Source organism: Coregonus clupeaformis, chromosome 2 (assembly GCF_020615455.1).
Source record: "Coregonus clupeaformis isolate EN_2021a chromosome 2, ASM2061545v1, whole genome shotgun sequence".
Classification (NCBI taxonomy): Eukaryota; Metazoa; Chordata; class Actinopteri; order Salmoniformes; family Salmonidae; genus Coregonus; species Coregonus clupeaformis.
This window is the reverse complement of record NC_059193.1, coordinates 6,056,772-6,083,718: the sequence shown is the minus strand read 5'-3', so window position 1 is coordinate 6,083,718 and position 26,947 is coordinate 6,056,772. Positions and strand designations below refer to the sequence as shown.

General features: G+C 47.3%; 1 protein-coding gene across 1 annotated transcript in view; it reads left to right on the top strand.

Annotated features, from left to right (window-relative positions):
- Positions 1–26,947, top strand: part of LOC123492855 (mitogen-activated protein kinase kinase kinase kinase 4-like) — a 105,196-nt gene that overhangs the window by 54,673 nt on the left and 23,576 nt on the right. Inside the window, exons 19-24 of the mRNA XM_045226222.1 lie at positions 313–392; positions 11,074–11,168; positions 13,467–13,579; positions 13,709–13,799; positions 15,832–16,026; positions 16,323–16,437. Coding sequence (XP_045082157.1) covers positions 313–392; positions 11,074–11,168; positions 13,467–13,579; positions 13,709–13,799; positions 15,832–16,026; positions 16,323–16,437 — 689 coding nt within the window. The remainder of the gene's footprint in view (positions 1–312; positions 393–11,073; positions 11,169–13,466; positions 13,580–13,708; positions 13,800–15,831; positions 16,027–16,322; positions 16,438–26,947) is intronic.

Below are 26,947 nucleotides of genomic sequence, written 5' to 3'. Positions count from 1 at the left end.
AGTGAGCAGTACTACCAGTTACAGGGTGGATGATCCATAGTCAGCTTTGACCGGCCCCATCTGCCTAGGACCTCACTTCCACTGGCACTCTATCAGATATCTCTGAGACACCATTTGAAGTATAAAGCATGGCATTGTGTGTGTGCCTGATCCTTGTCATCTGCCTCTCTCTCTTTCTTTCTCTCTCTTTTCTCTTTCTCTCTCTCCCTCTCTCTCTCTCTCTTTCTCTCTCTTCTCTCTTTTTCTCTTCTCTCTCTCACTTTATCTCTCTCACTTTCTCTCTCTCTCCCCCTCTCTCTCTCTGCTGTCCAGTGGGGCCCCTCAGTCTCCTGTGGAGAAGGGAGGGAAGTCCATGTCATCTCATGGCAGCTCCAGTAGCAGCTCCCAGTCAGGTCTGTGTCCTCGTGTCCTCCACAATCTCTCTGTCTCTCTGTCTCTGTCTCTGTCTCTGTCTCTGTCTCTGTCTCTGTCTCTCTCTCTCTCTCTCTCTCTCTCTCTCTCTCTCTCTCTCTCTCTCTCTCTCTCTCTCTCTCTCTCTCTCCCTCCCTCCCTCCCTCCCTCAACCACTCACTAGAAATGGGTTGACATAGCACATACAGTACCAGTCAAAAGTTTGGACACACCTATCCATTCAAGGGTTATTTGTACTATTTTTTACATTGTAGAATAATAGTGAAGACATATAAACTATGAAATAACACACACAGAATAATGTAGTAACCAAAAAAGTCTTAAACAAATCAAAATATATTTAAGATTTTAGATTCTTCAAATAGCCACCCTTTGCCTTGATGACATCTTTGCACACTCTTGGCATTCTCTCAACCAGCTTCATGAGGTAGTCACCTGGAATGCATTTCAATTAACAGGTGTGCCTTAAAAGTTAATTTGTGGAATTTCTCTCCTTATTAATGCGTTTGAGCCAATCAGTTGTGTTGTGACAAGGTAGGGGGGGTATACAGAAGATAGCCCTATTTGGTAAAAGACCAAGTCCATATTATGGCAAGAACAGCTCAAATAAGCAAAGAGAACAACAGTCCATCATTACTTTAAGACATTAAAGGTCAATTTCAAGAACTTTAAAGTTGCATCAAGTGCAGTCGCAAAAACCATCAAGCGCTATGATGAAACTGGCTCTCATGAGGACCGCCACAGGAATGGAAGACCCAGAGTTACCTCTGCTGCAGAGGGTAAGTTAATTAGAGTTACCAGCCTCAGAAATTGTAGCCCAAAAAATGCTTCACAGAGTCCAAGTCACAGACACATCTCAACATCAACTGCTCAGAGGTGTCACGAGTTACAAAGCCAGAACCCAGAAGCAGACCAGGACAAGGTAAGTTGAAACGAAGGTGAGTGTTTATTTACAAGTTCAAGAGTGATGCTGAATAATCCAGGGAACAGAGCGGGCGGCGTTGATTAGTTGTTGGGGGTGCAGTGGTTGATCCGATCATGGCTCGGCAGCCGCCGACCACCAGGCAGAGGTTGGATGAAGGTTCCGGACGAGTGACTGCAGATGGAACAAAACGGAGGTAAGTAAACAACAAATCAACAAAGTGCAAAACAACAAAACTAACGCTAGAAGCTCTACGACTGATACTCTGGTAAACCTACTGTTCATGGCTAACGATCCGGCAGGGAATGGATGTTAGGCCAGAGCCTAAGAAGGGTGATGATCAGGACCAGGTGTGCAGATTGCTGATGGGATGCAGGTGCGAAATCAAGAGAGCTCCCCGAGCGTTCCAGAACCCTCGGGAAACTGGAGATCACGAGCAGAAAAACTAGTCCACAGACAGGACCCGACTCAGACTGCCGGGATCGTTACAGTACCCCCCTCCGACCGAACGCCACCGGCGGACTCCCCGGAGCGCCAGGATGGAGACGGTAGAAGTCACGGATGAGGTCAGCATCTAGGATCTGTCGCCGCGGAATCCAATCCTCTCTTCAGGACCATACCCCTCCCAGTCCACGAGATACTGGAAACCCCGGCCCCGCCGTCTGGAATCCATGATGCGTCGCACCGTGTAGGCAGGACCACCTCCGATCATCCGAGGAGGAGGAGGAGGAGGCGGAGGAGGCAACAGAGGACTGAGGAAAACAGGCTTGAGGCAGGAGACATGAAAGGTGGGATGGACTCTGAGCGTCCTCGGAGTTTGAGTTCGAACTGCCACCGGATTGATCACCTTCTCCACCACAAACGGACCAATGAACTTCGGTAACAACTTCCTAGACTCAGTCCGTAAAGGAAGATCCCGTGTGGCCAACCAGACCCTATCTCCGATGGTATAGGTGGGAGCGGGGATCCGGCGACGATTCGCCTGGAGCTGATCGGTCCGAAACTCTAAGAGTGCCTTTCTGGCCCGATGCCAGGTCCGGTGGCAACGACTGAATATGGGCCTGGAACAGAAGGCACTGAGAGCTCCTTCTCCTGAGAAGGGAACAAGGGAGGTTGGTAGCCATACAGGCACTGGAAGGGAGACATCCCAGTGGCAGATGTAGGGAGAGTATTGTGGGCATACTCAACCCAAGGCAACTGAGAGACCCAGGAGGTGGGGTTGGAAGAGGCCAGGCAGCGTAGCGTGGATTCCATCTTCTGGTTGGCTCTCTCCGCCTGCCCATTAGATTGGGGGTGAAAACCAGATGTGAGACTGACTGTAGCTCCAATGGCCAAACAGAAGGACTTCCAGACAGCAGAGGTAAACTGAGGGCCACGGTCGGAAACGATATCACTGGGCAAACCGTGGACCCTGAAAACCTCCCTAACCAGGATCTCGGACGTCTCCGAGGCAGAGGGAAGCTTGGCAATTGGCACAAAGTGGGCGAACTTGCTGAATCTGTCCACGATAGTCAGAACGACCGTGTTCCCCTCAGAAGCGGGCAACCCAGTGACAAAGTCCAGGGCCAGATGCGACCATGGTCGCCGGGGGAATAGGAAGGGGGGTGAAGTAGTCCAGAGCTGGGCCGATTGGTACTCTTATTCTGCGCACACACTGGACAGGCAGCAACATAACCCCCGAGTATCCTCGGCCATGGCAGGCCACCAAAAACGTCTGCGAAGAAGCGCCATCGTCCGAGAGCCACGCCAGGGTGACAAGCCATCTTGCTGGCGTGGGACCATTTGAGGACCGCAGGACGAACCGACTCAGGCACAAACAACCGACCGGGTGGACCGTTACCGGGACCGGGCTGCGTCCGAAGGGCCGCCATCACCTCCTCCTCAATCTTCCACCTAACAGCTCCCACGACGCAGTTCCGGGGGAGAATTGTCTCGGTCTTGGACCCACTCTCCTCCGTCTTGGAGAACATCCGAGACAAGGGTCCGCCTTGCCGTTCTTAGATCCAGGTCGGAACGTCAGGGAAAAATTGAATCGTCCGAAAAACAACGACCACCTGGCCTGACGGGAGTTGAGACGTCTAGCCGATTGCACGTAAGCAAGATTCTTGTGGTCAGTCCAGACAATAAACGGTTGCTGCCGCCTCCAACCAGTGGCGCCACTCCTCCAAGGCAAGTTTCACCGCGAAGCTCCCGGTTACCCACATCGTAATTCCTCTCCGCAGGCGAAAGGCGACGAGAGTAGTAGGCGAGGGATGGAGTTTACTGTCCGTGGAGCATCGCTACGACAGGATGCGCGCCAACTCCCACATCAGACGCGTCCACTTCAACGACAGAACTGACGGGCCGTGTCCGGTTGAGAGAGAATCGGTGCGTTGGTGAATCGCCTCTTCAAATCCAGAAACGCTCGATCCGCCTCCGGATTCCACTTGAAGCTCCTGATACTGGAAGTCAAGGCAGTTAACGGAGCGGCCACACGGCTGTAATCCCGGATGAATCTGCGGTAGAAATTCGCAAACCCCAAAAATCTCTGGAGCTGCAATCTCGTACCGGGCTGGGCCCATTCCAGAACCGCTCTAACCTTCTCCTGGTCCATCCTAATCTCTCCCCTGGAGATGATGTACCCGAGAAAGGATGTCGTGTGGGCGTGAAACTCGCACTTCTCGGCCTTCACGAACAGGCGATTCTCCAACAATCGCTGCAGAACCTGCCGGACATGCTGGACGTGGTCGGAAGGTTCCTTCGAGAAGATCAGAATGTCATCCAGATAAACAAACACAAAGAGACCGATCATATCTCTCAGGACGTCGTTCACCATACTCTGGAATACCGCTGGAGCATTGGTCAGTCCAAACGGCATCACCTGATACTCGAAGTGACCCATCGGTGTATTGAAACCCGTCAACCACTCGTCTCCCTCTCTGATCCGGACCATGTGATACGCATTGCGTAGGTCTAGCTTGGTGAACACCGTAGCACCCTGTAAGGAGTCGAAGGCAGAACTCATCAAGGGCAGGGGGATACTTGTTCTTGACCGTGATGTCATTCAACCCCCGATAATCAATACACGGTCGAAGAGAGCCATCCTTCTTACCCACAAAGAAGAATCCTGCCCCCAGGGGTGATGACGAGGGACGAACGAGACCAGCAGCTAGGGACTCCTTGATGTAGGTCTCCAAAGCCTCACGTTCAGGGGCGGGAGATACTGTATAACCTTCCCTTGGGGTAGACAGCTCCAGGGAACAGGTTGATGGCACAATCATATGGTCGGTGGGGGAGGGAGTGACAGAGCCTTCTGCTTACTGAACACTTCCCCAAATCGTGATATGTCTCGGGAACCAGGGACAAATCTGGGGGTTTAGCCTCAATCACCTGACTGGGAACCGAATGGGGACAGGCAGTCTTGAGACAGTTAGCATGACAATCAAGGCTCCAACTCGTTACCTTGCCCGTCACCCAATCGAACGTGGGATTGTGTTCCTTCAGCCAGGGGTATCCAAGGACCAGAGGAACATGGGAAGACGGCAGAATGAAGAATGAAATCATCTCCGAATGATTCCCGACAACAGCATCTTAACCGGTTCAGTCCTCATCGTGATACGTGCCAGCCTACTGCCGTTCAGAGTGGTCGCTTAATGGCTTCCGGCAATTGCTCCTTGGAAAGCCCCAGCTGTTCCACCAACTCGGCATCAAGAAAGCTTCCATCGGCACCTGAATCGATAAAGCGTTAATCGCTAAGCTCTGATTCCTGTTCACAAGGGGTAGCCGGGAAACGGGTCTGACAGAGGTATTGAGAGGTCAAACTGGCTCGCTAAAAAAGTCCTCCCAACTTTAGCGAGCCGCGCAGTTTGACGACCGCCGGGAACAGGTGGCGAGGTAATGTCCCGAACCACCACAGTAGAGGCAACAGTTAGTCCTACGTCTGAGTTGGCGTTCCTCCTTGGTTAACCCGTGCCGCCTCTACTTGCATTGGTTCCGAATCGGGAGACAGGACCTCTCCACTAATCCTGTGTGGTGGACGATGATCGACGTATTCTGGTCCAATCCCCGACCCGACTGGAACCTGAGAAGCTGATCGATTGGACGGACCCCATTGCTTCTCCCTCCTTCGCTCTCGGACTCGATTATCCACCCGAATAGACAAGGCTACCAAGCTGTCCAGGTCACTAGGCTCCGGATAGGAGATCAACTCATCCTTGAGCTGCTCCGACAGACCCTGGTAGAAGGCCGCTTGCAGAGACTCCCTCATTCCACCCACTCTCCACAGCCAACGTCTTGAACTCGATCACGAAGTCGGCCACGCTGCGAGTTCCTTGGTGAAGCGAAAACAGGCGCCTAGCTGCGTCCCTCCCTCGGACGGAATGGTCGAAAAGCTTCCTCAGCTCGGCCGTGAACCCCGGGTATGAGAAGCCATGCAGGGGTCTTGTCGTTCCCAAACGGCTGAAGCCCACTCCAGCGCTCGACCACGCAGCAACTCAATCACAAAGGCTATCCTAGCCTTGTCTGTGGCATAAGAGTAGGGCTGTAGATCGAACACTAACCCACACTGCATAAGGAAAGAACGGCATCTTCCCAGCTCCCCCTCATATTTATCCGGCGTCGGAACCTTGGGCTCACGGAAGGACACCGCTCCAGACGCGGCAGGCAGAGATGGGTGAAACCGGTAGTGGATCCTCCACCGGAAACTCGCGCTGGTTCTGACCTCCGCCAGACCGGTAGAAAGGTTCCGAACTGCCAACGCGATCTCCTGTAGCTCCGTGCTATGATGGCCCAACATCTTCTCCTGATGGGTAATGGCATGGCGAACAGAGTCCAGGTCCGCTGGGTTCATTACTGGCGGATCGTTTCTGTCACGAGTTACAAAGCCAGAACCCAGAAGCAGACCAGGACAAGGTAAGTTGAAACGAAGGTGAGTGTTTATTTACAAGTTCAAGAGTGATGCTGAATAATCCAGGAACAGAGCGGCGGCGTTGATTAGTTGTTGGGGGTGCAGTGGTTGATCCGATCATGGCTCGGCAGCCGCCGACCACCAGGCAGAGGTTGGATGAAGGTTCCGGACGAGTGACTGCAGATGGAACAAAACGGAGGTAAGTAAACAACAAATCAACAAAGTGCAAAACAACAAAACTAACGCTAGAAGCTCTACGACTGATACTCTGGTAAACCTACTGTTCATGGCTAACGATCCGGCAGGGAATGGATGTTAGGCCAGAGCCTAAGAAGGGTGATGATCAGGACCAGGTGTGCAGATTGCTGATGGGATGCAGGTGCGGAAATCAAGAGAGCTCCCCGGAGCGTTCCAGAACCCTCGGGAAACTGGAGATCACGAGCAGAAAAACTAGTCCACAGACAGGACCCGACTCAGACTGCCGGGATCGTTACAAGAGGAGACTGTGTGAATCAGGCCTTCGTGGTCGAATTGCTGTAAAGAAACCACTACTAAAGGACACCAATAAGAAGAAGAGACTTGCTTGGGCCAAGAAACACGAGCAATGGACATTAGACCGGTGGAAATGTGTCCTTTGGTCTGGAGTCCAAATTTGAGATTTTTGGTTCCAACTGCCGTGGCTTTGTGAGACACGGTGTGGGTAAGCGGATGATCTCCGCATGTGTATTTCCCACTGTAAAGCCTGGTGGAGGAGGTGTTATGGTGTGGGGGTGCTTTGCTGGTGACACTGTCTGGGATTTATTTAGAATTCAAGGCACACTTAACCAGCATGGCTACCACAGCATTCTGCAGCGATACGCCATCCCATCTGGTTTGCGCTTAGTGGGACTATCATTTGTTTTTCAACAGGACAATGACCCAACACACCTCCAGGCTGTGTAAGGGCAACTTTACCAAGAAGGAGAGTGATGGAGTGCTGCATCAGATGAACTGGCCTCCACAATCCTCCGACCTCAACCCAATTGAGATGATTTGGGATGAGTTGGACCGCAGAGTGAAGGAAAAGCGGCCAACAAATGCTCAGCATATGTGGGAACTCCTTCAAGACTGTTGGAAAAGCATTCCAGGTGAAGCTGGTTGAGAGAATGCCAAGAGTGTGCAAAGCTGTCATCAAGGCAAAGGGTGGCTATTTGAAGAATCTCAAATATAAAATATATTTTGATTTGTTTAACACTTTTTTGGTTACTACATGATTCCATATGTGTTATTTCATAGTTTTGATGTCTTCACTATTATTCTACAATGTAGAAAATAGTCAAAATAAAGAAAAACCCTTGAATGAATAGGTGTGTCCAAACTTTTGACTGGTACTGTGGGGGAAAAAAAGTATTTTTTGTCAGCCACCAATTGTGTAAGTTCTCCCACTTAAAAAGATGAGAGAGGCCTGTAATTTTCATTATAGGTACACGTCAACTATGACAGACAAATTGAGGGAAAAAAATCCAGAAAATCCCATTGTAGGATTTTTTATGAATTTATTTGCAAATTATGGTGGAAAATAAGTATTTGGTCACCTACAAACAAGCAAGATTTCTGGCTCTCACAGACCTGTAACTTCTTCTTTAAGAGGCTCCTCTGTCCTCCACTCGTTACCTGTATTAATGGCACCTGTTTGAACTTGTTATCAGTATAAAAGACACCTGTCCACAACCTCAAACAGTCACACTCCAAACTCCACTATGGCCAAGACCAAAGAGCTGTCAAAGGACACCAGAAACAAAATTGTAGACCTGCACCTGGCTGGGAAGACTGAATCTGCAGCAGCTTGGTTTGAAGAAATCAACTGTGGGAGCAATTATTAGGAAATGGAAGACATACAAGACCACTGATAATCTCCCTCGATCTGGGGCTCCACGCAAGATCTCACCCCGTGGGGTCAAAATGATCACAAGAACGGTGAGCAAAAATCCCAGAACCACACGGGGGGACCTAGTGAATGACCTACAGAGAGCTGGGACCAAAGTAACAAAGCCTACCATCAGTAACACACTACGCCGCCAGGGACTCAAATCCTGCAGTGCCAGACGTGTCCCCCTGCTTAAGCCAGTACATGTCCAGGCCCGTCTGAAGTTTGCTAGAGTGCATTTGGATGATCCAGAAGAGGATTGGGAGAATGTCATATGGTCAGATGAAACCAAAATAGAACTTTTTGGTAAAAACTCAACTTGTCGTGTTTGGAGGACAAAGAATGCTGAGTTGCATCCAAAGAACACCATACCTACTGTGAAGCATGGGGGTGGAAACATCATGCTTTGGGGCTGTTTTTCTGCAAAGGGACCAGGACGACTGATCCGTGTAAAGGATAGAATGAATGGGGCCATGTGTCATGAGATTTTGAGTGAAAACCTCCTTCCATCAGCAAGGGCATTGAAGATGAAACGTGGCTGGGTCTTTCATTTTACATTACATTTTAGTCATTTAGCAGACGCTCTTATCCAGAGCGACTTACATGAGCAATTAGGGTTAAGTGCCTTGCTCAAGGGCACATCGACAGATTCTTCACCTAGTCGGCTCTGGGGATTAGAACCAGCGACCTTTCGGTTACTGGCATAACGCTCTTAACCACTAAGCTACCTGCCCGGGCAACGAAGGAGTGGCTTCGTAAGAAGCATTTCAAGGTCCTGGAGTGGCCTAGCCAGTCTCCAGATCTCAATCCCATAGAAAATCTTTGGAGGGAGTTGAAAGTCCATGTTGCCCAGCGACAGTCCCAAAACATCACTGCTCTAGAGGAGATCTGCATGGAGGAATGGGCCAAAATACCAGCAACAGTGTGTGAAAACCTTGTGAAGACTTACAGAAAACGTTTGACCTGTGTCATTGCCAACAAAGGGTATATAACAAAGTATTGAGAAACTTTTGTTATTGACCAAATACTTATTTTCCACCATAATTTGCAAATAAATTCATAAAAAATCCTACAATGTGATTTTCTGGATTTTTATTTCTCATTTTGTCTGTCATAGTTGACGTGTACCTATGATGAAAATTACAGGCCTCTCTCATCTTTTTAATTGGGAGAACTTGCACAATTGGTGGCTGACTAAATACTTTTTTTCCCCACTGTATATATATATATATATATATATATATATATATATACTACCGTTCAAAAGTTTGGGGTCACTTAGAAATGTCCTTGTTTTCGAAAGAAAGGCTATTTTTTTGTCCATTAAAATAACATCAAAGTGATCATAAATACAGTGTAGACATTGTTAAAGTTGTAAATGGCTATTGTAGCTGGAAACAGCTGTTTTTTTAATGGAATATCGACATAGGCGTACAGAGGCCCATTATCAGCAACCATCAGTCCTGTGTTCCAATGGCACGTTGTGTTTGCTAATCCAAGTTTATAATTTTAAAAGGCTAATTGATCATTAGAAAATCCTTTTGCAATTATGTTAGCACAGCTGAAAACTGTTGTGCTGATTAAAGATGCAATAAAACTGGACTTCTTGAGACTAGTTGAGTATCTGGAGCATCAGCAATTGTGGGATCGATTACAGGCTCAAAATGACCAGAAACAAATAACTTTCTTCTGAAACTTGTCGGTCTATTCTTGTTCTGAGAAATGAAGGCTATTCCATGCGAGAAATTGCCAAGAAACTGAAGATCTCGTACAACGTTATGTACTACTCCCTTCACAGAACAGCACAAACTGGTTCTAACCAGAATAGAAAGAGGAGTGGGAGGCCCCGGTGCACAACTGAGCAAGAGGACAAATACATTAGAGTGTCTAGTTTGAGAAACAGACGCCTCACAGGTCCTCCACTGGTAGCTTCGTTAAATAGTACCCACAAAACACCAGTCTCAACGTCAACAGTGTAGAGGCGACTCCGGGATGCTGACCTTCTAGGCAGAGTTGCAAAGAAAAAGCCATATCTCAGACTGGCCAATAAAAATAAAAGATTAGGATGGGCAGTCTGAGATATGGCTTTTTCTTTGCAACTCTGCCTAGAAGGTCAGCATCCCAGAGTCGTCTCTTTACTGTTGACGTTGAGACTGGTGTTTTGCCTATGTAGATATTCCATTACAAATCAGCCGTTTCCAGCTACATTTACAACATTAACAATGTCTACACTGTATTTCTGATCAATTTTATGTTATTTTAAAGGACAAAAAATTTACCTTTCGAAAACAAGGACATTTCTAAGTGACCCCAAACTTTTGAACGGTAGTGTATATAAACTCAGCAAAAAAAGAAATGTCCCTTTTTCAGGACTGCCTTTTGGATAGAAAGAAAGAAAGAAAGAAAGAAAGAAAGAAAGAAAGAAAGAAAGAAAGAAAGAAAGAAAGAAAGAAAGAAAGAAAGAAAGAAAGAAAGAAAGAAAGAAAGAAAGAAAGAAAGAAAGAAAGAAAGACTGGGTAATATGTTCAAAGTTCCCCTTTTTCACAATTGGTTGTCTGAGGAATTTTAAGAAAGCAGTTCAGGAATATGGGAAATAAATGTGCTAACATGTCTTTGTTTAAATGCCAAAGGAATCCTATACTGTACATGAAGTTGGAGCAGTAGCTCAAATAGAGAAATGATAATGAATTTGACATTTATATTCCTTTACAAGTTCATAACATTGTAGCTTTCAGGAAGTAAGCCAGAGGAAAAACAAGGAAGCCCTTACAATATATCCTGATGCTCATCATATTAACGGAGCATACTGAGGTCTTGGGGCAACTGAAAACTTTAATCCGTAACATAGTATCTACAGTATCTGTATGGCTCTGGTAATATTTAGCATGAGTGTACAACATAGTTAGATGGGAGATTTGAGATTTGAAGCATGTCTTTTGACTCTTTCAGGTTACTTCAAGCTGGAGAGCCCTCTGCTGCAGAGCCGTCTTCAGCAGTACAAGAAGTCTAAGGAGATTTCTCCAGGAGCCCTACTTCAGCAACATGTAAGTATCTGTCTTCTGTCACCATCCTAGCATCTAGAACACTATTCCACATCTATTACACGTCAGATTTATAATGTCGTTTTCAGCCATGATTATCATAATTGTTGTCGTTGGGACAAGTTGTTATTTTCTTTATTGGATCCCGTTGTCCTGTGGTTCTGGAAAATACCTGCATCTGTACACATTACAACTTGGACACCGAGCTTGAAGGTCATCATGTTGGTCTCGTCTCAACGTTTCTCAGATGTCGGTCACTGTTGTTTGTGACTGTCTGTTTTGAAAAACAAAACCATAAGAAACTGACCATTCCGATTAGCTCTGGATGTGAATGTGGAGAATCCGTATGACCATCTCTCACATCTGTTTTTGCTTTCATTTAAAAAAAAGAATGCTGGAATTCCTCCCCTGGCTCATCTTTATGGCTAAATAGTGTATCATTCCTGCTTATCCGTTCTAAACCAAATATTGCATGTTATGACTAGGCCTAATAATTTGAGATTAGAGGTACAGTATGCCATTCCGAGAAGGAATGCCAGTTAAGATTCCGGTCATTCCGACGGGAAGCAGAGGACAAGGCAACAGATGGGAGTCCTGTCCTGTCTGATTCCCTCCAGAGGACACACAGTGTCATTGTGTTTTATTCAATAATATTTAGCTGGTTGTCATGTTCTATCTCTGATGTCTGGTGTTCTATCCCTGATGTCGGGTGTTCTGTCCCTGATGTCGGGTGTTCTGTCCCTGATGTCTGGTGTTCTATCCCTGATGTCTGGTGTTCTATCCCTGATGTCTGGTGTTCTGTCCCTGATGTCTGGTGTTCTATCCCTGATGTCTGGTGTTCTGTCCCTGATGTCTGGTGTTCTATCCCTGATGTCTGGTGTTCTATCCCTGATGTCTGGTGTTCTATCCCTGATGTCTGGTGTTCTGTCCCTGATGTCTGGTGTTCTATCCCTGATGTCTGGTGTTCTGTCCCTGATGTCTGGTGTTCTATCCCTGATGTCTGGTGTTCTATCCCTGATGTCTGGTGTTCTGTCCCTGATGTCTGGTGTTCTATCCCTGATGTCTGGTGTTCTGTCCCTGATGTCTGGTGTTCTATCCCTGATGTCTGGTGTTCTATCCCTGATGTCTGGTGTTCTGTCCCTGATATCTGGTGTTCTATCCCTGATGTCTGGTGTTCTGTCCCTGATGTCTGGTGTTCTGTCCCTGATGTCTGGTGTTCTATCCCTGATGTCTGGTGTTCTATCCCTGATGTCTGGTGTTCTATCCCTGATGTCTGGTGTTCTGTCCCTGATGTCTGGTGTTCTGTCCCTGATGTCTGGTGTTCTGTCCCTGATGTCTGGTGTTCTATCCCTGATGTCTGGTGTTCTATCCCTGATGTCTGGTGTTCTATCCTGATGTCTGGTGTTCTGTCCCTGATGTCTGGTGTTCTGTCCCTGATGTCTGGTGTTCTATCCCTGATGTCTGGTGTTCTGTCCCTGATGTCTGGTGTTCTGTCCCTGATGTCTGGTGTTCTGTCCCTGATGTCTGGTGTTCTATCCCTGATGTCTGGTGTTCTGTCCCTGATGTCTGGTGTTCTGTCCCTGATGTCTGGTGTTCTGTCCCTGATGTCTGGTGTTCTGTCCCTGATGTCTGGTGTTCTGTCCCTGATGTCTGGTGTTCTATCCCTGATGTCTGGTGTTCTGTCCCTGATGTCTGGTGTTCTATCCCTGATGTCTGGTGTTCTATCCCTGATGTCTGGTATTCTGTCCCTGATGTCTGGTGTTCTGTCCCTGATGTCTGGTGTTCTGTCCCTGATATCTGGTGTTCTATCCCTGATGTCTGGTGTTCTATCCCTGATGTCTGGTGTTCTATCCCTGATGTCTGGTGTTCTATCCCTGATGTCTGGTGTTCTATCCCTGATGTCTGGTGTTCTGTCCCTGATGTCTGGTGTTCTGTCCCTGATGTCTGGTGTTCTGTCCCTGATGTCTGGTGTTCTATCCCTGATGTCTGGTGTTCTATCCCTGATGTCTGGTGTTCTGTCCCTGATGTCTGGTGTTCTATCCCTGATGTCTGGTGTTCTATCCCTGATGTCTGGTGTTCTGTCCCTGATGTCTGGTGTTCTATCCCTGATGTCTGGTGTTCTATCCCTGATGTCTGGTGTTCTGTCCCTGATGTCTGGTGTTCTGTCCCTGATGTCTGGTGTTCTGTCCCTGATGTCTGGTGTTCTATCCCTGATGTCTGGTGTTCTGTCCCTGATGTCTGGTGTTCTGTCCCTGATGTCTGGTGTTTTATCTCTGATGTGATTATCTGTGTTTCTCTCAGGGTTTCGGCCACTTCTCTGGGCTTAAGTCCAATCTCAGTCCGTTTGTCAAGGCAACAGAGTACTCCTCTTCTAGCGATGAAGTTGGGAGTAGTGATGACGATGAGAAAACCAGGTGGGTTCACCTTGATTGATTTATTGATTGATTTTATTTGATCATTTAAAAAAACATATTGAGCCAAAAAACGAGAGCATTATCCAGTAAAACCCTCCTCTCAGACTGCTGTTGTCTGTGTTTCTCCAGGTCTCCGTTGAGTAATGGGAAAGGCAAGTTCTTCCGAGGAGCCCCTGATGGGATAGTCCTGCAGCCCCACCATAATCTCAAACAGACCCCGGTATACATACACACCTCAACCATACACTACAACCTCTTTGGAACATCTTGGAGTGAAAAAGTACACTCACAGCTGCTTCCTTACCAACACAGCTCACTTGTCACTGATATTAATTCTGTACTTGATGAAAAGTCAGACCAAATCCTCTTCAAACTCTTAACATTGAATGGAATGATGTTCTGTGCTTTTTATGGATAGTATAGTCAGAAATCAGATGAATAGTCTGTCGATTCAGGTTCATACTACAGAGTCAGCTTCATTACATCAGAGTAATGGGTTGCTTAAAGGGAAAATCCACTCAAAAACTATGTTAGTATTTTTTTCATTAGTCCACTGTTGATACAGTCCCAAAATGTTTTGCATTTCTGTAGTCAAGTTTTCAAGACATTGGGCTTTCATGAAGTAAAGAGTCACCGGCCACATCATCATGGTTTCCCTGAACTCTGCTGATTTGTAAAGTGGGTCATAGTCAGAGTTCAGACAGTTCAGATGCAGCCAGTGTGAAATCTCATTACTTGCTCACACAGGCAGCAGCATGCATCAGACTTGGCAGGGCTGCCGTCAACATCAATATACTATCAGTCTGTTGTGTCCAAAATGGCATCCTACTCCCTGGCCTGTATAGTACACTACTTTTGACCAGAGTGCTTTGGGCCCTGGTCAAAGGTAGTGCGCTAAATAGGGAATAGGGTGCCATTTGGGATGCATCCAGAGCCACTTGAGCTCAGGCGTGTCACCGGTCCCGTGTGGGTCATTTTCATGACAAACACTAGAGGGACTTTGTGCATACTAACTAACACATGGTGCGGATGCTACTAACTAATACAGATGTAGGATCTTAATTTGATCACCATGTTGCAGGATAACTTTCCTGCAATGCAGGACATTTAAAACTTGTAGTGTATTTATGTCCATTAATTATAATCCACATAATAATTTACATTTCCTGTTGCTGCAGGATTATTTTACTGCTGTAGTAAACTGGCTCAGATTAAGATCCTCGATCTGTACATGGAGCAGAGCAGAGCCCAGCTCCCTCAGAGCCTTCTCTACCTCCAGTAATGATGCTGCTCTCCCACAGGACCTCAGAGCCTCCTCCACCTCCAGTAATGATGCTGCTCTCCCACAGCTCCCTCAGAGCCTCCTCTACCTCCAGTAATGATGCTGCTCTCCCACAGCTCCCTCAGTGCCTCATCTACCTCCAGTAATGATGCTGCTCTCCCACAGCTCCCTCAGAGCCTCCTTTACCTCCAGTAATGATGCTGCTCTCCCACAGCCCCCTCAGAGCCTCCTCTACCTCCAGTAATGATGCTGCTCTCCCACAGCCCCCTCAGAGCCTCCTCCACCTCCAGTAATGATGCTGCTCTCCCATAGCCCCCTCAGAGCCTCCTCTACCTCCAGTAATTATGCTGCTCTCCCACAGCTCCCGCAGAGCCTCCTCCACCTCCAGTAATGATGCTGCTCTCCCACAGCTCCCGCAGAGCCTCCTCCAGTAATGATGCTGCTCTCCCACAGCCCCCTCAGAGCCTCCTCTACCTCCAGTAATGATGCTGCTCTCCCATAGCTCCCTCAGAGCCTCCTCCACCTCCAGTAATGATGCTGCTCTCCCTCAGCTCCCTCAGAGCCTCCTCCACCTCCAGTAATGATGCTGCTCTCCTACAGCCCCCTCAGAGCCTCCTCCACCTCCAGTAATGATGCTGCTCTTCCACAGCTCCCTCAGAGCCTCCTATACCTCCAGTGATGAATGCAATGCCACTTGGCATGGTGTAAGCAGGGCTTGATATCCTTGTTTAACTCTCCCACTTCACTTTAAATAATTCCTTGGCTGTCATTGGACACTTAGTGTCATGGAAACCCATACAATGCCTCCCTGCCATATGACAGTGTTTGTAGATGCTGCTATTGTTCCTCCACAAAGTGCTGCTGTGACACAGTAAATACAGAGTTACATGACTCGTGTCAGACAGGCAGGCAAGCAATAGTAACAAGGCATTATACTGCAGTTTGCTGTACTGTGTGTATCTTCTCTTAGCAGAGCAGCATGGCATCAGGCCTTAAGAGTGGCCAGTCGCTACACAGGCCCATGGCTGTAGGATCAGAATGCAATGAGAATTACCTTCTCCCTGATCTCCTGCAGAAGAGCCCGGCCCATGAGCCCCTGGCGCAGCACGGACCGCATGACGTCATCTACCCCCAGTCTCTGAGCAGACGAGGACCACATTCTGACGTGAGTTCACATGTAGCTATAAACTCTCTGTAGGCTGAATGTCTAGTTACAGTAGGCTATGACTTCTCCGGAAGGTCATAGAATGTTTAAGAGTAATACTTTATAGACTGCAGTGGTTTGGATCAATGGGTTTTTATTTGATGTGAATGTGTCTTTCTCCACTAGGGGGAGGTGACGTAGCTGTTTTAGACGTGCAATTCCATCTCAAGATTGATATCAAACCTACTGGAAATCTGAGATTTGTTGTTGTTGATGTTGTTTTTTTATATGAATTCTGATTTTGGATGCATTTGCAGAAGCCTGTAAACAGTCCTCCAGGGAAAAGCATCTTGTCCTCCTCCTTCACTCCCTTCATCGAACACAGGCTGCTGCAGATCTCTCCCCCTCAGAGCCCAGTGGGCCACAGTCCCAGTGAGTGCCAACAGACACCCATACATACACACACACAATCACACACAATGGTACACGCACACAAACACACACCACGCTACATAGGAAATGCCCCTCAGACATTCTAGTAAATCACTGCTAGGCTGGTCTCTAAACTGCATTTATTGTATTTTTTTACAGGGAAGACATATTGAGACCTAGGTCTATTTTACAGGGAAGACATATTGAGACCTAGGTCTATTTTACAGGGAAGACATATTGAGACCTAGGTCTATTTTACAGGGAAGACATATTGAGACCTAGGTCTGTTTTACAGGGAAGACATATTGAGACCTAGGTCTGTTTTACAGGGAAGACATATTGAGACCTAGGTCTATTTTACAGGGAAGACATATTGAGACCTAGGTCTATTTTACAGGGAAGACATATTGAGACCTAGGTCTATTTTACAGGGAAGACATATTGAGACCTAGGTCTGTTTTACAGGGAAGACATATTGAGACCTAGGTCTATTTTTAAGGGAAGACATATTGAGACCTAGGTCTATTTTACAGGGGAAGACATATTGAGACCTAGGTCTATTTTACAGGGAAGACATATTGAGACCTAGGTCTATTTTACAGGGAAGACATATTGAGACCTAGGTCTGTTTTACAGGGAAGACATATTGAGACCTAGGTCTATTTTACAGGGAAGACATATTGAGACCTAGGTCTATTTTACAGGGAAGACATATTGAGACCTAGGTCTGTTTTACAGGGAAGACATATTGAGACCTAGGTCTGTTTTACAGGGAAGACATATTGAGACCTAGGTCTATTTTACAGGGAAGACATATTGAGACCTAGGTCTATTTTACAAATGCGCCCTGTATATGCAGCATAAATATACACACTATACCCCAACTATATATACAGTGCATTCGGAAAGTATTCAGAGCCCTTGACTTTTTCCACATTTTGTTACATTACAGCCTTATTCTAAAATGGATTAATTCGTTTTTTTCCCTCATCAATCTACACACAATACCCCATAATGACAAAGCAAAAACAGTTTTTTTGATTTGTTTTCCAAATGTATTAAAAATACAACACAGAAATATTACATTTACATATATATATATATATATATATATATATATATATATATATATATATACAGTGGGGAAAAAATGTATTTAGTCAGCCACCAATTGTGCAAGTTCTCCCACTTAAAAAGATGAGAGAGGCCTGTAATTTTCATCATAGGTACACGTCAACTATGACAGACAAAATGACAAAAAGAATTCCAGAAAATCACATTGTAGGATTTTTAATGAATTTATTTGCAAATTATGGTGGAAAATAAGTATTTGGTCAATAACAAAAGTTTCTCAATACTTTGTTATATACCCTTTGTTGGCAATGACACAGGTCAAACGTTTTCTGTAGTCTTCACAAGGTTTTCACACACTGTTGCTGGTATTTTGGCCCATTCCTCCATGCAGATCTCCTCTAGAGCAGTGATGTTTTGGGGCTGTCGCTGGACAACACAGACTTTCAACTCCCTCCAAAGATTTTCTATGGGGTTGAGATCTGGAGACTGGCTAGGCCACTCCAGGACCTTGAAATGCTTCTTACGAAGCCACTCCTTCGTTGCCCGGGCGGTGTGTTTGGGATCATTGTCATGCTGAAAGACCCAGCCACGTTTCATCTTCAATGCCCTTGCTGATGGAAGGAGGTTTTCACTCAAAATCTCACGATACATGGCCCCATTCATTCTTTCCTTTACACGGATCAGTCGTCCTGGTCCCTTTGCAAAAAAACAGCTCCAAAGCATGATGTTTCCACCCCCATGCTTCACAGTAGGTATGGTGTTCTTTGGATGCAACTCAGCATTCTTTGTCCTCCAAACACAACGAGTTGAGTTTTTACCAAAAAGTTCTATTTTGTGTGTAATTGACAAGACAAGACAATTGGAATGATGAGATATGGAGCGGCAGTGGCTAGAAGGCCGGTGCTTGCCCAAACAAGGAGGGGAGGCAGCTTCGGAGGAAGTCGTGACAGTACCCACCCCCCTTGACGCACAGCTCCAGCAGCGCGCCCACCCCGGCCTCAGGGACGGCAAGGAGGACACGGAGCAGGGCGAGCCGGATGGCGACGGTGGAAATCTCGCAACAGGGAGGGATCGAGGATATCCCTCACCGGGACCCAGCACCGTTCCTCCGAACCGTACCCCTCACATTCCACGAGGTACTGAAGGCCCCCCACCCAACGCCTCGAATCCAAGATGGAATGGACGAAGTACACCGGGGCCCCCTTGGTGTCCAGAGGAGGAGGAGGGACCTCCCGCACCTCAGAGTCCTGGAGCGGACCAGCCACCTCCGGCCTGAGGAGAGACACATGAAACGAGGGGTTAATACAGTAATCAGGGGGAAGTAATAACCTATAGGTGACCTCGTTGATTCTCCTCAGGACTTTGAACGGCCCCACAAACCGCGGGCTCAGCTTCCGGCAGGGCAGGCGGAGGGGCAGATTCCGGGTCGAGAGCCAGACCCGATCACCCGGTACAAAGACCGGGGCCTCACTGCGGTGGTGGTCAGCGTTGGCCTTCTGACGATGCACGGCGCCCTTCTCCTCCGTGCGCCGAAACCAGTCATCCACCACAGGAGCCTCGGTCTGGCTCTGGTGCCACGGGTGCCAGAACCGGTTGGTAACCTAAAACACATTGGAATGGCGTTAGGTTAGTGGAGGAGTGCCGGAGAGAGTTCTGGGCATATTCAGCCCATGGCAAGAACACTGACCACTCCCCTGGCCGGTCCTGGCAGTAGGACCGCAGGAACCTACCCACATCCTGATTTACCCGTTCCACCTGCCCATTAGACTTGGGGTGGAAACCAGAGGTCAGGCTGACCGAGACCCCCAGACGTTCCATGAACGCCTTCCAGACCTTGGATGTGAACTGGGGACCTCGGTCAGACACGATATCCTCTGGTACCCCGTAGTTCCGGAAGACGCGTGTAAACAGGGCCTCTGCGGTTTACAGGGCCGTGGGGAGACCGGGCATAGGAAGGAGGCGGCAGGCCTTGGAAAAGCGGTCCACAACGACCAGGATGGTGGTGTTACCTTGGGAGAGGGGAAGATCAGTCAGGAATTCAACACTCATGTGAGACCATGATCGTTGTGGAACTGGTAAAGGTTGTAACTTACCCACTGGGAGGTGCCTAGGTGCCTTACTCTGGGCGCACACCGAGCAGGAGGAGACATACACCCTCACGTCCTTAGCCAAGGTAGGCCACCTAGTACTTTCCGGTCAGGCAGCGCACTGTATGACCGATACCTGGGTGACCAGAGGGTGGTGACGTGTGTGCCTAGTAGATCAGACGATCACGGATAAGAGCAGGCACGTACTGCAGCCCAGCTGGACACTGAGGTGGAGATGGATCTGTGCGTAACGCCTGCTCTATATCCGCGTCCATCGCCCATACTACCGGCGCCACAATGCAGGAGGCCGGGAGTATGGGGATGTTGTCTCTGGGCCTCTCCTCTGTGTCATACAGCTGTGACAATGCGTCTGCCTTCACGTTCTTCATACCCGGGATGTATGACAGTGTAAAATCAAACTGGGTGAAGAATGGGGCCCACCTGGCCTGTCGAGGATTCAGCCTCCTCGCTGCCCAGATGTACTCCAGTTTACGGTGGTCCTTCCAGACGAGGAAAGGGTGTTTCGCCTTCGAGCCAATGCCTTCACACGGCCAGGGCTCGGACAACAGCCAACAGCTCCAGATCACCAATGTCGTAGTTCTGCTCCGCCGGGCTGAGCTTCTTAGAGAAGAAGGCACAGGGGCAGAGCTTGGGTGCCGTGCCTGGGCGTTGAGATAGGACAGCGCCTATCCCTACCTCGGACACATCCACCTCCATAACGAATGGTAGTGATGGATCGGGGTGGGCCTGTACTGGGGCTAAGGTGAACAGACCCCTCAGTTTACTAAAGGCCCGGTCAGCCTCAGCAGACCAGCGGAGCCGGGACGGCCCACCCTTCAACAGAGAGGTAATGGGAGCTGTGACCTTGCAAAAGCCCCGGATAAACCTCCGATAGAAGTTGGCGAAGCCAAGAAAGCGCTGCACCTCCTTAACCGTGGTGGGAGTTGGCCAATTACGCACGGCTGAAATGCGATCTCCCTCCATCTCCACACCTGAGGTGGTAATGCGGTATCCGAGGAAGGAGATGGACTGCTGGAAAAACATACACTTCTCTTCCTTGGCATAAAGGTCATTTTCCAACAGTCGGGCCAGCACTTTGCGAACCAGGGACACATGCTCAGCGCGCGTAGCGGAATACACCAGAATGTCATCGATGTATACCACTACACCGCGTCCAAGCATGTCCCGAAACACCTTGTTCACAAAGGACTGGAAGACGGATGGAGCATTCATCAAACCGTAGGGCATCACCAGGTATTCATAATGCCCCGTGGTTGTGCTGAATGCTGTCTTCCACTCATCCCCCTCTCGGACACGCACCAGGTTGTACGCACTCCTGAGATCTAATTTGGTGAAGAAGCGCGCCCCATGCATGAGCTCGATCACTGACGGAATGAGGGGGAGAGGATAACTGAATCTTATCGTCTCTTTGTTCAGTGGTCGATAATCAATGCAAGGGTGCAGACTGCCGTCTTTCTTCTTCACAAAGAAGAAACTTGAGGAGGCGGGTGAAGTGGAGGGACGTATATACCTCTGGCGCAGGGACTCGGTGACGTATGTTTCCATAGCCTCCGTTTCAGCCTGCGACAGGGGATACACATGACTCCTGGGAGGCACAGCGTCTACCTGTTTGGTTTATCGCACAATCCCCCGCCCGGTGAGGTGGTAACTTAGTCGCCTGCGTTTTAGAAAATGCGTGTGCCAAATCGAGGTATTCAGCGGGAATGCGCACGTGGAGGCACTGTCAGGACTTTCCACCATGGTTGCACCAACGGAAACACCTAGACACCTACCCTGACACTCTTGCGACCACCCCGTGAGAACCCTCTGCGGCCATGAGAAGGTGGGGTTGTGGAGTGCTAACCAAGGGATACCTAATACCACAGGGAAAGCAGAAGACTCAATAATAATAAAAAGTGACTTGCTCGCAATGAGTCTCGTGGGTAATCATGGTGACTGGTGCTGTAACTTCCCTAACAAACCCTGACCCTAATGGTTGACTATCAAGTGCTCTGATGGGGAGTGGAATGGATAGGGGAACCAATTAAATGCCTAGACTGTGTGAGAATTCCCTGTCCATAAAGTTCCCAGCTGCGCCTGAATCGACTAGCGCCTTACACTGGGGAACTACCATGTGATCAGGAAAGTAGATGGGTAGGGTACAGTGCGCAGCAGAGGGCTCTGAACGAGTGTGGGTGTTCGATACCTGGGGTGATGCGAGAGTGCCCTGTCTGCCGCCTCTAGACCCAAAAGAGCGCTGACGACAACGTGTGGTGTAATGTCCCTTCATGCCACCAGAGTGACACAGGCGCTGTCGTCCTCCGCTCTCTCGGATAGCGGTTCCACCCAGCTCCATCAGCTCGGGATCCGAGTCGGCCAGGGTGGGAACGGGCAGACCTCTTCCAGGACATCCTCTGGCTGCCAGCAGGTTGTTGAAACGGATGGCCATGTCCACCAGTTGCGTGAAGGACAACATGGTGTCCCGGCAGGCTAGCTCCCGTCGGACGTCCTCCCGCAGATGGCACCGGAAATGGTCGATAAGGGTCCGCTCGTTCCACCCGGACCCAGCTGCAAGAGTCAGAAACTCCAAGGCGAAGTCCTGCGCAGTCCTCGTCCCCTGCCTCGGGTGGACCAGCCGCTCGCCCGCCTCTCGACCTTCGGGCGGGTGATCGAAGACAGCCCGAAAGAGGAGAGCGAACTCCCCGTAGTTCTCCAACGCGGCTCCTCCTTCGTTCCAGACCGCGTTGGCCCACTCCAGGGCTTTCCCCGAGAGGCATGAGACGAGGGCGGACACCTTCTCCCACTCCGATGGGGCCGGCCTGATGCTGGAGAAGTAGAGCTCCAATTGGAGGAGGAATCCTTGGCAGAGAGCAGCTGTCCCGTCGAACTCCCGTGGTTGGGATATATGGATCCCTCTGGGTGCTGGGGTGTGGGTGGCTGGATCCGGTTGTCCAGTTGGTCTCGACAGATCGGGTCCTCTCCTCCCCAGGTGTTGGACGACCTGAAGAACCCGATCCATCGCTTCTCCCAAGCTGGCTAGCATCGTTGAATGCTCCTGGACCCGTGCCACGACTCCAGGCATATGCTCCTTTCCCGCTGACTCCATAGCGGGTGGGTGATTCTGTGAGAGTGTGATTTGAAGGAGTCAGGCGCAAGAGGGTAAATCACAGAATACAGAGTTTATTCAGTAGTACACAGTTACGCTGATGCCTGCCCGAACAAGGAGGGGAGGCAGCTTCGGAGGAAGTCGTGACACCAATCAATACTTTAAATCACCCGAACGGCACCAGAACATCAAGATAAAATGTATTTTGAATTTTGTTCCACCAATATGGTGCATTAAAACTAAAAGCAGATTTACCTAGCTCGGTGGAGACCCTAGGAACCTCAAGAGTTAACCAATCCTGTGAATGGGTTAGGCAACTCAGGTGTCTATACTTCAACAGCAAAGTTAGATAAGACGGAGGTTTATGAAAACAAAAAGGGAGTAATGTAGGGCCTAAGTATTTATATGCAGGAACATGTTCGATTGGAGAACCATCTACTGAGTGAACATGTCTCGCCCTGACTCAGGGGACGCTTATATGTTGAGTCAGGGTGTGTATATTCCTTGTTGTGCTTTTTCTATGTGTGGCATCTAGTATGTATAGGTCTATGTTGGCCGGTGTGGTTCCCAATCAGAGGCAGCTGTCGCTCGTTGTCTCTGATTGGGGACCATACTTAGGCAGCCTATTGGCACTGTCTAGTTGTGGGATCTTGTTCCTTGTAAGGTATGTTGTGAATTCTACCTTGGACTTCACGTTTCGTTTCGGTTGTTGTTTTGTCGTGTGTTTATGAGTAAAATAAACATGTACGTATATCACGCTGCGCCTTGGTCTGACCCGTCATTCAACGAACGTGACAGAAGATCCCACCAAACAAGGACCAAGCAGCGTGCCGAGAAGGAGCAAACGCCTGGGACTCAACAGGAGGTTACATTAGTAGATGTCCTCCTCGGTTGGGGGAGAACTACAGAGGAGGAGGCCGTCCGTTATCGGAAGGCGATGAAGGAGGAAGCCCGGGTAGGAGAGGAGAAACGGCACCAACAGTGCCGACAACGGAGACCAGAGAGGCAACCCCAAGAAAATGTTGGGGGGGGGCACACGGTGTGGACGACGAGGCAGCGGGAGGCCGTGAAAGGGCGGATTCGTTTCATTTCGGTTGTTGTTTTGTCGTGTGTTTATGAGTAAAATAAACATGTACGTATATCATACTGCGCCTTGGTCTGACCCGTCATTCAACAAACGTGACAGAACATGTAGTTAATCTTAACCTCAGTGAGAGTTTAAAAACAACATGTATTTCGTTTTGCAGGTATTAAGCACCAGTTTTAAATCAGCAAGGGATTCCTGCATAGCTATAAAATCTAACTGTAGTTTTACACAGCCAGATCAACAGTTGGGGCAATAGCATACATAATAGTATCATCCGCATATAGATTTACAGTTTACAATTGTTTACAGATTGACCAAAGGTGTTTAAATATAGTGAAGAGAACAGGTCCCAAAATCGACCCCTGTGGTACACCTTTATATACTTCAATAAATTCAGACTTAACCCCATCAATCACGATGGCCTGAGTTCTATCACTAAGATAATCATGAAACCATGAGCAGGCAACAGAGCTCAGGCCTATCAAGGACAACTTATTCAATAAAATAAAATAGCATGATCAACAGTATCAAAAGCTTTTGGCAGGTCCACAAACAAAGCAGCACATTTCATTTTAGTATCTAAGGCATTGACAAGATCATTAACAACTATGGTGGTTACTGTAATAGTGACATGCCCAGGGCTAAACCCTGATTGGTTTACATTCAAAATATATTTCTCAGATAAAAAACAGCAAAGTTGTACATATACCAAGGATTCATGAATCTTAGCTAGACAAGGAAGCCTTGAAACGGGGTGATAATTGTTAAGATCACTACTATACCCGCCCTTATGGAGTGGCAGCACAAAAGCTGATTTCCATACTTTTGGAATATTTTCTGATAATGATGTTAAATAAAACATGTGGGTGCCAACAGTGATGGGTGCTGCGCACTGAGGGCTCTATTTTCAGGCAGCGCTGGTACGGATATTTAAGACCAACCAAAAGCTGATTTTAGCGCTAACGCAGTTGATTATGGCATGACAGCGGAAACGTAGCCTATCCAGCCGTGACACACACTGCTGTTACGTATACGCCGGGAGTCAAGAAGCAGGTGCAGAAGGTGAGTTTAATAATGAAAAAAGATAAACAAAACAAGAGAAGTGTATAGACCGTGAATCAAAAACAAACCAATACTGCCTGATGACTGAGGCTACTGAGGGTTAAATAAAGGTAATCAAGGTGATGATGAAGTCCAGGTGTGCGTAATAATGGTTGCCAGGGCCGGTGGTTAGTAGACGGGCGACGTCGAGCGCTGCATGGAACAAGATGTGATTTGGTGCCTTTATACTTCGTATTTAGAAACATAAAACACTAATGCTTTTTACCCATTTCGCAGTGGTGGGGGAAAAAAGTACCCAATTGTCATACTTGACTAAAAGTAAAGATACCTAAATAGAAAATTACTCAAGTAAAAGTGAAAGTCACCCAGTAAAATATTACTTGAGTAAAAGTATAAAAGTATTTGGTTTTAAATATACTTAATTATCAAAAGTAAATGTAATTGCTAAAATATACTTAAGTATTAAAAGTAAAAGTATAAATCATTTCAAATTCCCTATATTAAGCAAACCAGACGGAACCATTTTCTAGTTTTTTTATTTACGGATAGCCAGGGGCACAATCCAACACTCAGACAATTTTCCTGTCCTGCTAGCCATTCAAAATGTAATGATTACTTTTGGGTGTCAGGGAAATGTATGGAGTAGAAAGTACATTATTTTCTTTAGGAATGTAGTGAAGTAAAAGTTGTCAAAACTATAAATAGTAAAGTAAAGTACAGATACCCCCCAAAAACTAATTAAGTAGTACTTTAAAGTATTTTTACATTTACATGTAAAATTTACATTTGATTTGATTTTAAAACTAAACATAGCCTCCCCTCCTCTCAATGAAGTCTGTTTTCTTTTTTGTCCTGCACAATGTAATCAAGTAGGCTAGTCACGACCATTGATAAAGTGTTTGGCTTGTGAGACCACTTGGCAATAAATCTTGATCACCAAAACTTTATTAAAATATCAAGTTTGAGAGGAGCAAAACAGTGAGCGGACATTCCCTTTTTATCTATGGATTGTAGGCAGTCCCACATTATTTTAGCCATGGTTTGGAGGTGCGTAAAACCCCCTCCATGATGTAGGCTACATGTGTCTATACCCATCATGAAACGAGAGATGAGAACCTCTGTGAATACCGGTGAACCTCGTATTTAGAAGTTATTTGCCTGTAACAATTGTTTATTTTCCGTTTCATATTTTTTAAACCCAAGCCCTCCGTAGGCTACCCTTACCCTAGGCCTACTATAATGAAGGCTGGTTCAGCAGCAATGCGTTGTCTTTGTTTTATGCTGCCTATTTTATGAAATCATTACAATTGACATATATTTATTGTTGTAAAAAAAAAAAATAGATTGCTTGTTTTTCGTTGAACTAAACTTTTTAGAATGATTCACTGTCCAATGCATCTTCTGGAGAAGTGTGAATGTGATCTGTAAGATGGTTCCAAAATGTATATAAAACATTCTATTTGGGAGCAGTATAACGTTGAGTGGACATTCTCCATTCTCTTTATATTGGATCTTTGTCCAGCTACTGTGAAAAGTTTGGATGTGCGTAAAACCCTCCATATTCTGCATAGTTTTAATATTATATGCCCACAGGAAGCAATTATGCTGCATGTAAGTGTATTTAGACATAGCCTATTTAAAACAAGTTGTTTTGTTTAGAATTTTAATTGAATTATTCGCTCTCTTTTTAGGTCTTGTCAATAATGAAATGAATCTTGCTTATTGAGAGCATTTGGCATGTCCATGCTCAGCCATAATCAGCCATGTTATTTACAGTAGGCCTCTATCAGTGTGTTATGTATACTGTATATTTTCACATTGAAGCCATGAAATTACTTAGAACAATGTTGCCTGCAAATAGACTCAAGTTAACATATTTAGCAAAGATGGGATAGGTCTACATTTTGTTATTTAGTTTCTGTAAGCTGGATAACAAACTATAACGGACTAACATTGGAATTGGTGTTGATTCCAAGGCAAAGACCGTAAATACACAACTTGAAGCAACCACATATTTAGCCATGGAGCATGTTCTGATTGGCCAGTGAGGGGCTAAGCCTCGACTCACCCACAACTTGTTTATTCATCAAACCC